The sequence below is a fragment of the Panthera tigris genome, chromosome D2 (assembly GCF_018350195.1).
Source record: "Panthera tigris isolate Pti1 chromosome D2, P.tigris_Pti1_mat1.1, whole genome shotgun sequence".
Classification (NCBI taxonomy): domain Eukaryota; kingdom Metazoa; phylum Chordata; class Mammalia; order Carnivora; family Felidae; genus Panthera; species Panthera tigris.
In genome coordinates, this window is record NC_056670.1 from 79,198,290 (window position 1) to 79,212,375 (window position 14,086).

General features: G+C 48.7%; 1 protein-coding gene across 2 annotated transcripts in view; it reads left to right on the plus strand.

The window, feature by feature from the left end:
- The window catches only part of LOC102970117 (phospholysine phosphohistidine inorganic pyrophosphate phosphatase), a 117,549-nt gene that overhangs the window by 25,519 nt on the left and 77,944 nt on the right, over window positions 1-14,086 (plus strand). For both annotated transcript variants that reach the window (XM_042960148.1, XM_042960146.1), the window contains exons 4-5: window positions 3,459-3,522; window positions 4,370-4,462. In XM_042960148.1, coding sequence (XP_042816082.1) covers window positions 3,459-3,522; window positions 4,370-4,462 — 157 coding nt within the window. The remainder of the gene's footprint in view (window positions 1-3,458; window positions 3,523-4,369; window positions 4,463-14,086) is intronic.

The window sequence follows — 14,086 nt, forward strand, 5'->3', positions numbered from 1 at the left end:
CACACACACCCATCCATATATATGTGTGTGAAGAGAAATTGGTTATTGAGGCTAGGTAAGTCCAAAATCTGCAGGGCAGACTGGCCGCCTGCAGACCCAGTGAAGAGTTGTGGTCTCAGTCCAAAGGACGTGCCTGTGGGCAGCATCCTTCTTGCTCAGGGAGGTCAGACCCTGCTGTTCTGGCCTTCAACTGATTGGGTGAGGCCCACCACACAATGGAGAGCATTCCGTTCACTCAGAGTCCACTGATTGAAGTGTTAATCTCACCCCAAAAAGACCTTTACAGAAACACGCAGAATAACGTGTGACCAAATATCTGGCACCTTGGCCCAGTCAAGTTGACGCATAAAATTCACCATCCTAGTCCCTTTCCAACCTCACAACCTTCTAAAGTTTAGGGCACTGCAAACCATAGAACCTGGCTTGCTTAATTCACTTAGGTTCCAGGCTTGGTCCTTCAGGCACCCCTAAAATCAACCCCTCCCCAGAGAACAGCATAATTGAGAAGCTCTGTTATAACTCATTTATGTTAAAAGTTTTTTCTTGAAAATTGTCTCTAATTTTTACAAGTTTTTGTTCCAGATTTTAGGTAGCGATCAAAGTAGATATGTTGTTGACCAGGAAAAACAAATGGAATCAGCTGCTTTTTAGCTTTGTCATTCAAGAGTAGGCAAGGGTTTGTTTTATGAAGCAGCGGTTAGGGTGCCTCTGACTTAGGGTGCTCTGACTCGGGCTATGGGTCGGGTGCTCAAAAATGAGAGAAAGGAACCGCCAGCTTTCGGGCTTAGGTCAGCAGCTTCTCGGGACAGCCCAAGGACAGCTGTCCCGTCCAAGTGGGGGTCGTCGATGGTGAGGGGCCGTCCTCCGCCAGAACAGGGCTGAGCGGCGCCCCCGAGGAGGCAGGACGTTGGAGGCACTGGGGCAGAATGTCCTCCTCCTGGAAATGGAGTGATTTACATTTGGCATCTGTTTGGACCGGGAGTGGGAATTGCCTTTGTAATTTCTTCTGTCATGCTGCCGTCAGAAAATTAAGCTGTTTACGCGACAGACTATGGAAGGTTAATGGCTCTTGTGGGAAAGGTCAAGTGGTCATTTTGAAGGGAGGCCGTGCTGAATAATCGGAAGGGCAGAAGAATAAAGCATAAAATCTATCTGACTGCTTCTCCCCAGCTTTTCCCGGTCTTTCCCAGCACCCCCAGTTTCTTCTTTGTGGCTGGAACCGAATGTTCCAGAACACTCTGGAACTGAGTGTTCCAACCAGGCTTGCTGTTGCTCTCCTTATGCCAGTAACAAAAGATACTGCATGAAATCGCTTATGTTCCTGGAATAACCTGGGTTTTTCCATTTAAAAAAATTAACAGGTACTTCTAAATTTTTTTTTTTTTAACGTTTATTTATTTTTGAGACAGAGAGAGACAGAGCATGAACAGGGGAGGGACAGAGAGAGAGGGAGACACAGATTCTGAAACAGGCTCCAGGCTCTGAGCAGTCAGCACAGATCCCGACGCGGGGCTTGAACCCACGAACCGTGAGATCATGGCCTGCGCCAAAGTCAGACGCTCAACCGACTGAGCCACCCGGGCACCCCAACAGGTACTTCTGTTTATTGTGCCTCTAAAAATGTTTTCAGCCAACAGATGGCCTTCAAGGTGGCTCTTTTGTTTTCCTGAAGAAAGAGGAAATAAAGAAAAATTCCGGACACTATAAAAAAACTCAGATTCAGTTAAAAAAAAATTCTTAAGGGGCACCTGGGTGGCTCAGTCAATTGAGTGTCCAACTCTTGATTTCGGCTCCAGTCATGATCTCATGGTTTGTGAATTCGAGCCCCATGTTGGGCTCTGTGCTGACAGTGCAGAGCCTGCTTGGGATTCTCTCCCTCCCTCTTTCTCTGTCCCTCTCAAAATAAATAAAGTTAAAAATAAATACATGCATGCATACATACATACATAAATAAATAAATAAAAGGGGGAGCATTTTTAGGCCCCCAGTTCTGTAAGCAGGAGGTAGTTCTTTTTGACTACCAGGCATCTATCTTCCTGAAGGTGTGCGGTGTCCCGGCTGGTTATGGGGTGGCCCCTAGAGCACAGAGCCTCAGATCCCTGACCGGAAAACCTGGGGTTCGCTTGGAGACCAACGAGTCCTGTCGTGACAGGAGCCCCCCCACCCCACCACCACCCCAGCTTCGTCACAGGGGCTCCAGGCTCCAAACCCCCGTGACGAGTGAGTGCCGGGGGACCAGCCCAGGCCAAAGCCAAGAGTTTGGCCAAAGCCTTGCGTCACTGCCCGCGGGCATTGTGTGCTGGCGGCCACCGGCCAGGCTCCTGCAGCCCTCGGGGCCTCAGGTGGGGCAGAGCCGAACAGGCAGGGTTCCCGGGCCCTGCCGAGCTGGAGGGAAGGGCACAGCCCCGAGGCAGCTCCCGGGAAGCTCGGTTCTCACCGATAGGCACAGAACAGGTTGTAACCCCCACAAACTGGGAAGACTTGCGTTCCTCCTTTCTGGCCCAGCCGGGGTCTTACCGCCTGTAGCTCAAGCCGGGTAAATGCAGTGATAATATTCTCTAATATTGTTTGAGCGGTTTTCTGCATGTGAGGCGTCATGTTGAGAACTTCTCTTGGGTCTCTGCATCCGTGTTGTCCAATGTCTCCCAGACCCGAAGGACATGGGAAAGAGAGCCGGGCACCTGGTGGGATGGGTCTCACATTTTAATAGTCCCGGGCTTCCAGGAACCCTGTCTGTAGAGAGGCATGGGTTAACCTATCTCTGTTCCTCTTTATGGTCAAATGGCTTTGCTCAGAGAGAAGAAGGCTTCGTTTACCATGTGTCCTGAGGGGTCTGCCTATGGCCTGGGGTGGGCCGGACAGTGGAGGCCAGGGCCGGCACTGTGCTCCCGAGAATCTCGAGATCATCTTCAGAAAGGCATGCTTCCAAGAGCCGAGCTGTGTGGGTCTCCAGTGAGACAGGGAGGAGATAGCTGTCTTCTCGTAAGCGCATCTGGGGCCCCTGAAACCTAGCACCTTGACCTCTGGCTAATAGGAGCTGCGGTGGGGTGCCGTGGAATAATGGAGTTTTCTTTTTCAGGAAGCAATTAGGGGTTAGTTATTAGCAGTTAGGGGTTCACCACATGCCCTGTGGACCTGCTGTCCTTCCCTGGAACACGGGTCACTTGTCTTTCTCTGTGTTAGCGGCTGGATCCATCTGCCCCCGGGGGTCCCCAGAGGCCGGCAGCAGGGGACCATTGGGACTGAGATCTGCTGGCCCACTTGCTCTCCTGCCCGGGTGTGGTGACCTGGCCCTGGGCCCTGTCGTGCCGACCTCCATCGGTCGTGCCCAGTGTGGCATCTGGACAGACCCTTACCCGTGGCTCTGCTCTCTTGAGCTGGCAGAACGAGGACAGGGCAGTCTCTCTTGGTACGGCTCCCGGGCCCAGCTCACCTTGTCCCCTCCTGCTCTTTTGTAGACGTTACTACAAGGAGACCTCTGGCCTGATGCTGGACGTCGGTGCCTACACAAAGGCGCTCGAGGTACCTCCCTGAGTCTGTCCGAGCCTCCTTCAGATCTCGGGGCTGTTTGGGGTGTTTCTGGTCTTTCTGGAGAAGGGGGTGTACTCCCATGTCTGAATCGGCTCTTAGGTTTCCACAGTGGGCCCTCCTATTCGGGCCTTCAAGCTGAGCGCCCTCTCTGCCCCAGAGCTTGGCCCCTCAGCCGCCTTGGTCGTCACTCTACTGTCCTGTCCTTCACGCTCCCCCACACTCCAGCCTGCCGGCTGTTGACCCGGCTGGCCCTCCAGCATCCCCACTGCCACTCTCCTCTCAGACTCTCATCGAACCACCTGCCTCGTTCCTAACACCTGCGACACCTGGAGCTTGATGTGTCCCGATGGGATTCCTTCCCGACTCCCTCCTCCAGCTTCCAGGGCCAGGCTCAGATGGGGCTCCCCAGGGTCCCCTCTGACCCATGCCTGATCACCTGCCCCAGGTCACTCAACTGCTACCCTGGCTCCTTCCTGCCTGTGCTCAGGTGGGAGGGTTGAGCACACTGGCAGATAGAGCCATGGCCCTTTTCTCCTGGAGGGCAGGTGACAAATGAGAGCATCAGCCCAGGTGGCCCGCCTCCTGCCGTGCTCAGGTTTTTGAGCAGGGGGCCCACTAGGGGTGCCCCCAGCATCCTGTGCACCCTGATGTGGGGTCGCGATGCTCTTGCCTATGAGATGTGTCTCGCAGCCCCTGTGTCCTGCCTCCTGGAGGCTCCCGGCCCCCGGGGGGACACATTTGGGGCACTCTTTCCTTGATTCCCTGGAGGGAGGCCTTTGGATCCGTATCCACCTGTTAATCCTAAACCCATGCCATGTGTCCTTTTCTATTTTCCCAGTATGCCTGTGGAATCAAGGCCGAAGTGGTGGGGAAACCCGCTCCCGGGTATTTCCAGTCAGCCCTGCAGGAGATGGGGGTAGAGTCTCACGAGGTAGGCCAGCCGCTCACGGGCGTGTGTGGAAGCGGGTCTTTTGGGGGGGGGGGCCCGGGCACTCAGGTGGGGCAGCCCTGGGGCCTGAGGTGGGCCTGAGGCCTTGGGCAGCCTGTGGGGTTTGGCTGGGCAGCCAGGTAGGTGGGCCCTTCCACCCATCAGAGCTGATTGTCCTGGGGAAAGACCGCAGAGGAGGCCCACAGAATGCTTTCAGCCTGTGGAATGCGTTTCAGTGTAAGAGTAAGAAATGCCTGTGGCTGTGTCCCAGTGACTTTTGCTTCTTCTCCGGACGAATGAGAACTGAAGTGTATTAATGTGTCAGTGTTTTAAACATAGTTCGTTGAGGGGCGCCGGGGTGGCTCTCAGTCGGTTAAGCGTCCGACTCTCCATCTCTGCTCAGGTCACGATCTCACGAAGAGCCCCGAATCGGGCTCTGTGCTGTCAGCTTGGGGATCCGCTCTCCCTCTTTCCTTCTTCCCTTTCTGCCCCTCCCCTGTGCGTGCACATGCACGTGCTCTCTCTCAAAAAATAAATAAACTGAAAAAAATAGTTCATTGGAAGGCCAACATACAGCAAGAGTCAAACAACATGTAAGCACTAAATCGTGCGTCTTGCTACCTTTACATAATGACTGTTTTTGGCACCGATGGCCTTCCCAACATCTTAAAAAGAAAAAAGCACGATTTTTTAAAAGAATTTGATGCCTCCAGTGCCTCCCACTTCCCAGGTAGTGTGGAGTTGGTCCCCAACAGCAGGTGGTTTTCCGAGAGCATCGCTGAAAAGACCATGGGCACATGTCTGCAGCGGGCCCCAGGCTGTCTGTTTTGGACGTTGGCACTGAGGACAGCATCAGCATCTGCAGTGAGGCTGTGCCCCCAGGACCACTGTGATGCTTGCTGATTGATTGTTGGACCCAAATTTCCCACATGTGTTCTGGTCTAGAGCACTGGTCTCTCAAGATGCATGGGGACAGTCCCAGAAGTCTGGACCCTCTGCCCCTCCCCCAGTCTCCCCAACATCTGTGAATCTCAGAAGGCAGGGTCTCTGCGGTTGCCAGGAAAAACCCAGAAAATGCCTTGTGAGGTTGGTAAGAGAGGAGAGAGAGAGGCTTGTGTTTTGAATGAACAAAGACCACAGGAGTAATGACCCTGGGTTTTCACGACTTTGTTTCATAGGGTAGAATTTCTTTTTTTATTGTGGCAAATTTCAGACATACATGAAAGCAGAATGATACAGCGACTCCCCCCACACAGCCATCACTCAGATTTAACAAAAGATTTTTGCCGCATTCCCTTGTTGTATCTTTTTTGCCTTTTTTCAACTTGTTTTCTTTTTTTTTTTTTTTTTTTTTTTGCTGTTGTATTTTAAATCCCAGATTTGTTGTCATGTGTATCCTTTCATATTTTAGTAATGCCTTCCAAAAAAAAGATAGTTATTTTTCACATAACTACAACACGTTAAAACACCTAACAATGGCCAACAAACACACAAAGAGATGCTCTGTGCCATCAGTCAGGGAAATGCAGATCAAAACTACAGTGAGATCCCACCTCACACCCACTTGGATGGCCATCCATAATCATTTTAAAAACAAAACACAAGGGAAGATGGCCAGCGTTGACGAGGATGTGGACACATTGGAGCCCTCGTGTGGGAATGCTGGCCGGAATGTGAAATGGGGCACCCCCTCTGGAAAACAGCTCCTGGAGAAGGTAAACAGAAGCATCCTATAACCCAGCAATTCCACTCCTATGTACGCATCCAAAAGGATTGAAAACAGGTGTCCAAACAAAAAGTTCTACATGAATATTCATAGCAGCACTATTCAACATCGCCAAAAGGCGGAAACAATGCAAATGTTCATCGACACATGAACGGATAAACAGAATGCGGTCTATTCACACCATGGAATATTTCAGCTATAAAAAGAATGAAATACTGATCAATGCCACGATGTGGATGAACCTGGAAAACACGGGAAGCGAAGGAAGCTAGGCACAAAAGGCCGTATTTTACATGTTACGTAGCATTTGTAGGACACGTCCCAAATAGGAAAATCTGTACAGACGTAAAATAGATTAGTGATTGCCGGGGGAGTGGGGGGTGGGGAGGGGCTGTTGATGGGACAGTCTCCTGTTGGGGTGATACAAATGTCTGAAAGTGGACAGGGGTGATGGTCATATAATGTGACTATGCTTTATGCTACTGATTTGTATACTTTAAATGGTTACATTAGTACATTTTATGTGTTTTTTTATCACAGTGGAAAAAACCCCAACCTACAAAATCAACAGTGATTCCTTAGTATTTCCCAGTAATCCATATTCAAGTCTCCCTGCCTGGCTCAGAAATGTTCTTTGACGTTGATATGTTTGAATCAAATCCAAACGGGGTCCACATCTCCTGTGCGGTTGTTTTGTCTCTGAAATCCCTCTTTTTAACTTTTTTTCCTTATTATTATTTTTTTTAAGTTTATTTATTTTGAGAGCGAGTGTGAGCAGGGGAGTGGCAGAAAGAGTGAGAATCTCAAGCAGGCTGTACACTGTTAGTGCAGAGCCTGGGGCTCAAACCCACAAAGCTGTGAGATCATGACCTGAGCTGAAATCGAGAGTCAGACACCCAACTGAGCCCCCCAGGAGCCCCTCTTTTTAACTTTTTGTCATGGAACATTCCAAGTATCTGTGCAAGTAGGGAGAGTAGCATCATGAGCTCCTCGTTTCCCATCACCAAGCCTCACTAATTATCAACTAATAACCACTTTAAAAACTTATGTGTAACTGTTCATTCTGAAGTAATTTCACACTTACAGAAGTCGCAAAATTAGCACAGAGAATTTCCATCTGCCCTGAAGCCAGCTTCCCCAAATGCTAACATCTTGCATAACAATCGTGGGAGAATTATAAGATCAGATGTCATCATGGGCCAGCACATCCGCATCTTTATATGGGACACGTTGCATTTAGCAGTCCCTTCCCCTGTGTCCTGCCTCCTGGGCCAGTCCCTCAGCCTTTCTGGTCTCTAAGGACCGTGGCATTTTTGAATAGTACTGGCTGGTTATTTTGTAGAATATCCCTCAACATCAGGTTTTTTCCTGATGTTTCCTTGTGACTTCATTTAATTTTTGGCTATGCACTTTGGGCAGGAATCTCACAGAAACAGTGCTGTGCCCTCTTGGCGTGCTGCACGGGGACAGGTGCATGATGGCACTTTGCCCCTTATTGGTGAGGTTCACTTTGATCAGTGTCGGAGGTGATAGGTGCCAGGGTTCTCTGCTGTGAAGTTACTCCTTGTCCCATTAACTAGTAAGTATCCTGTGGGAAAGCATGTTGTCTGTGTAAGTATCCTTTCCCGTTTTTCTTTTCCCGTCTCAATGTTTGCATCCATTGATCAATCATTCTTTTTAATTAATTAATTAATTGATTGATTTGAGAGAGAGAGAGAGTGAGTAGGGGAGAGGGCAGAGGGAGAGAGAGAATCTCGAGCAGGCTCCATACTCAGTGCAGAGCCAGATGTGGGGCTCGATCCCATGGCCCCGGGGATCATGACCTGAGCCAAAGTCAAGAGTCAGATGCTCAAGCGACCAAGCCACCCCGGCGCCCCTCCAGTGATAATTTTTACCTGAAGCAGTTCTTACTGTGGTGTTTGCCGAATGGTCATTTTGTATTTCTGTCATTCCTTCTGTATTTGTTAGTTGGAATTTACTGTAAGAAAGAGCTTTCCTTTTTTTGTCCCCATTTGCTTGTTCATTCCAATATGGACTCAGGGCTATTTGTTTTGTTCTCTAAGTTACAGTTCATTCCCGTTGTTATTTATTTTGTTGTCAGATTGTCCCGTATTTGGCCATTAGGACCCCTTTCAAGATTAATACCCTCTTGTTTAATCTATACTCTACCCATTCTTCTCCCCTAGATTATTTTGATAAATTTTTTTTTAACATTTATTCATTTTTGAGAGACAGAAAGAGACAGAGCACGAGCTGAGGAGGGGCAGAGAGAGAGGGAGACAGAATCGGAAGCAGGCTCCAGGCTCTGAGCTGTCAGCACAGAGCCTGATGTGGGGCTCGAACCCACGAACCACAAGACCATGACCTGAGCCGAAGTCGGAGGCTTAACCAACTGAGCCACCCAGGTGCCCCTCTCCTAGATTATTTTGAAATGTTTATGAATTTATTTTGAGAAAGAGAGTGCTCATGTGTGTGTGTGTGTGTGTGTGTGTGTGTGTGTGTGTGTGTGCAAGTAGGGGAGGGGCAGAGAGAGAGGGAGAGACAGAGGATCCCAAGCAGGCTCCCGGCTGTCAGTTCAGAGCCAACCACGGGGCTCGATTTCACGAACCATGAGATCACGACCTGAGCCAAAATCGAGTCAAATGCTTAACTGCCTGAGCCAACCAGGTGCCCTTGCCTTAGATTATTTTGAATCATATCCCAGAAATCTTGTTACTTTATGTATGAATATTTCGGTGCCCCTAAAAGATAGGAATTTGTTTCAAAATCATAGATAATGCCATTATCACGTCTAAAGAATACCAACAATAATTCTTTAATATTATTAAATGTCCAATCATTGTTCACGTTCCCTTGTTGGTCTTATAATTGTTTCATGTTGCTTGCAATTTGTTTGAATCAGACTCAGATGAGGCTCTTGCATTGTGATTGGTCCGTGAGATTCTCAAGCGGTGTTTTTATCTACTGATTCCCAACTCCGCCCCACCCCCATCTCCCTCTTGTTTTTTCCTTGCAACATTATGAAGCAGAAACTGGGCAGTTTGTCCTGTGGAATTTCCCACAGTCTGGATTTCGTTGATTACACCTCGGAAGTATTCCTTCACATGCTCGTCTGTCCTCTGTTCTCTGGAGATTGATAGTTAGATCTAGAAGCTCGCTCAGAGTCTGGTTCAGTTTTTTCATGATTACTTTATAGGCGGTGATGTGTCCTCCATCAGTAGGCACAGAGTGTCCCCTTTTCTCCTTTTGTGTTGTTAGCTGCTATTCGTGATTGGTGTTGACTCCTTTAATTCATCAAAGGCAGCAGAATGGTGATATTTGAATTCTGTCATTCCTTCTTCGTTTTTCCCTCTGGATTATTTCTATATAGGAAAGCTGCTCACCAACTGTTTGTTACCCTGGGGCGCAGTTCATATAGGGAACTCCAGATAAATGCCTGGTTTGTTTTTTTTTTTTCATTGTTTATTAGTTTTCAGAATAATGAGTTGATTCTCTAGCATCTTCCCAAGGTAACAAAGGATTTTTTTAGGGGCACCCAGGTGGCTCAGTCAGTTAAGCGTCTGACTTCAGGTCATGATCTCATGACCCATGAGTTCGAGCCCCAGGGACAGGCACAGAGAGAGAGAGAGAGAGAGAGAGAGAGAATCCCAAGCAGACAACACACTCGCCACAGAGCTTGATGTGGGGCTTGATCTCACAACTGTGAGATCACAACCGGAGCAGATATCTAGAGTCTGATGCTTAACCAGCTGAGCCACCCGGCGGGGGAGGAGGAGCAGAGAGGGACGGAGAGAGAGAATCCCAAGCAGGCTCCTTGCTGAGCTGCACTTGAGCTCATACTCCTGAACTTAGATCATGACCTGAGCCGAAGCTGATGGAGCCACCCAGGCACCCCTCAACATTTACGTTTTTTTTGTAGTTATGTAAAATATTTGCTTGATTTCAAAATCAAATCCCTAAAATAAGATACAGTTAAGGGAGTGGAGCTTCTGTCCTTTTCTTTCTCTTCCTACTCCTGTCTCGTTGGTAGCCCTTTTTATAAATGTTATGGCTTACCTTTTTTTCTGTTTCCTTTTGTTAACATTTATTCATTTTTTGAGAGAGAGAGTTAGAGCACAAGTAGGGGAGGGGCAGAGAGAGAGGGAGACACAGAATCCTTAGCAGGCTCCAGGGTCTGAGCTGTCGGCACAGAGCCTGACACGGGGCTCGAACTCACAAACCGCGAGATCATGACCTGAGCCGAGGTCGGACGCTTAACCGACTGAACCACCCAGGCGCCCCACCTTTCCATTTCTTAAATGTAAACAACTGTGTATATATTTATATCCTACTCATTGGATACGTTTAAGAGGGAATAAATTCTGAAGATGATTTGTTACAGGGCGGAAGAAAGGCTCCCATAACTTGGATTTAAAAGCCGGTATTTAGAATTATATGAGCAGTGTGATCATAGTCGTCTCAGAACCTCCTCCAAACAGACAACACAACAAAAGCTGCCCCTGTCTAGAAAGTAAGGCCGGGGGCACTGGACGTCACATTATCTCTGGATGTATTTGGAGAGTTCGACCTGGGATGATTTCCCCCCTCCTCTTTTTGCTTTTTGGCATTTTTCAGTTATTTTCCCCGCTGGTACCTTTTCCATTCTGAATGAGAAACTGTCCTCTCCAAACCCCAAAGAGCAGCCGAGGCCCGTATGGGCGTCCCGTTAATCTGGGCATCTCATGTGGCGGGTGCTGGGGCTGTGGGCGTTGTGTTTTAGATTCCTGGTGAGTCTTTGTGTGTGATGAGGTCAAGGTCCCTCGGCTGTCCAGTCGATGGCGAGCATCGGATACCCTGGGCAGCTAAGGAATTGTTTTCTCTGGTGGCTCTGAGCACATGTGGCAAAGCTGAATCTTATTTACTTCTCATATTATCATTCTCCCTTCCACCCTCAAATGTCATTTCTGTCTCTCCCCTTGACAGTTGAGTGGCAACTTCTGTGTGCTGTTAAACCCTCACCCCACCGTTTTTCTAAAACGTTCATTAACGTTACTCGAGCCTCAGGATGTGTAGACCTTTTAAGGCAGTATTTCAAAATAAGGCCATTTCAAATGAACTGTGTCTTATGCACAAGGTAATAATTCTCTGATCCTGCCTCTTTATTTTTAATGAAAAATGCCTGTGAGGAGCAGTCTTGCTGTGGAAGTGCCAGGGCTGTGGCAAACCTTAAATTTTTCAAGCCGCTTTAATCAATAAAGTTATCAGCAGTCATTTCCCTTGATAACTGCTCCTTCCAGGCCAGGGCCTGCTGCCTCTGCTGAGTCCTCAGCCTGCGCTCAGAATGGACATAACCACCCAAATGCAATTTCCATTCTAACCTTTCCTCGATAGCCTAGAAATAACAGATTGCTGGTATTACTCTAATAGATTGGAAATTCAAACCTCTTAGAGGTAAGCAGGCCCTTTCCAGGATTCAGTAATAAGGCAAAGAATAACATACCTTAAAGGTTGCTTCTAGAAATACCTAATTTCTCATGGCTTAAGGCTTCGAAATCAGTGGGTGGTTTTACAGCTTCATACTACAGCCCGAATGATGTGAAGGTTTTGGCAGTTTTCCATACACGTAGAAATTCCGTCCTTTGCAAATCATGCAGGTTTCATGGAAATTGGGACTGTTGAAACCAGAGTGCTTAGTTAGCACGGGAGTCGGTACACAGCAGCCAAGAAGCTGGGGGTTGGGGGGCGCCCATCTCACTGATGGGGAGCCCAAGGCTTGGAGAGGAAGGACCTCGAATACGTGAACCGTCACAAACCTATTTATTTCGTGGAGTCCTTGCTCCAGTCCTCGTCATAGGCATTTGCACCTCCATACTGAGGTCAAGGCAGGATTCCCCACCTCGGCACTCTTGACATTTGGGAGCCAGATCATTCTTTGTGGTGGGGAGCCACCCTGTGCATTACCGGATGCTTAGGACCCCCTTCCCCCAGTTGTGAAACCACAGCTGTCTCCAGATGTTGCCAAATATCCCCCCAGGGGCAAGGTTGCCCCCCAAGTGAGAACCACAGCATTAGGGAATAGTCACAGAAACCCTAGTGCCGAACCCAAGATTAATCTGCTGATGAGGCCTGTGGCCAGGACCCCATCCCCTCCAGGCCTTTGCTGTGCCCCAGGCCTCCAGGGGGGCGTCAGCCACATAGCAGGATTTTTCGGTTTGGTGATTGGACTTTTTAAAGGCACACGAAGTAGGACAGTATCACTTTCTAGTTTCAAAAATACTAAATATTGTGGACTGAATACCAACCATAGAAAATAAAGTTAGACAGGATCTTAGGGGGTGAGGGTAAATGCCCTAGGGATGGTCTGTCGAACATGTGGGCAAGGGTTGTAGGTTTCTCCCAAGAGGGCAGGGCATAAAACGCGGACTAGGCTCTGTCATTCTGCTGTCATTCTGCTCACTGGTTCTCAGATCGTTCATTCTAGCTACGCGGCTACGGGGACAGGCTATGGGTGGGGAGACCTGTGGGTGGGGAGGGAGTGTCCAAGCGGGGCCACTCATTTCTCTCATGGCCTCGTCCCCCTCGGGAATTTCCACGGAAGGCCCATCCCCAGTCCCCTCCGCCAGCTCAGGCCCACCACCCGCGAGTCTTGGGTGTCAGTTCAGGGAGACCTTGCAGGGACCATGTGAGCCCAGAGCACCGGGAGAGAGCGGACCAGCTCCTGCAACCGGATTTGAACGTGAAGCTCTGTCTCCAGACAGGGACAGGCCTGACACCACAGCCCCGGGTTTGAGACTGTCTGGAGTTTCGGGAAATTGTGGCTCTGAGGTTGTCGTAGGCATGTATCCCAGTCACAAGGGGTCTGTAAAACCTTTACTTACTTATTAACGATATTTATTTGTTTTTGAGAGAAAGAGAGCAAGGGTGTATGTGAGCGTGAGCGTGGGAGGGGGCGGGGCAGCGAGAGGGGGTGCAGCGCATCCAGAACCTTCTCTGGGCTGTCACCACAGAGCCCCCCACTCAGGGCTCAAACTCACGAACTACAAGATCACAACCTGAGCCGCAATCGGATGCTCAACCGACTGAGCCAACCAGGCGCCCCAAGAGCCTTTTTAAAAATAAGATTTTCTTCTCCTCAAAGCACAAGAATTTCATCGTGTGAAGTACGTGATGTTTGTTAAAGGCAACAGGGAAAATTCAGAAAGTACAAGGAAAAACACTGTTCCTCATCCCACGAACCAGAATAACAGATCCCACGTAACCCTTCCAATATTTTAGTTTCTAGATATACATTTTTTTAGAAAGCTTATTTTTATTTTGAGAGAGAGAGAGAGCACGCAAGAGGGGGAGAGGGGCAGAGAGTGAGGACAGGGAATCCCAGACAGGCTCTGCTCTGTCAACACGGAACCCCCCATCGTGGGGCTCGAGCTCACCAACCATGAGATCGTGACCTGAGCTGAAGTCAAGATTCAGATGCTTAACCGACTGAGGCACCCAGGCGCCCCATCTGTAGATACATTTTTAACACACAGTTTGAATGATCTTCTTTTTTTCCAATATTAAGTATTAAATACAATATTGTATTGGGAGCAGTTTCCTTTGTGCCTTTTTAGACACTTTCACAAAATAACGTCTGTGGCTCTGTGGTGTTCTTCCATATGGGCTATACCATAATGTTCTTTGTATCCCCTGTCGTCGGATGTTAGATGACTCCCAATTTTCCTATCGTACCAAACCCTATGAATACCCTTGTATGTGTGCCCTTTTGTACAAATCTAATTATTTGTGGAGAAATCTTACCTAGAGGGTAGTTGTTGGGCCATGATGCACATTGCTTCTTTTTTTCTTTTTTTTTAATGTTTTATTTATTTTTGAGAGGAAGTGGGGGAGGGGCGGGGAGAGAGAGAGACAGAGAGAGACAGAGG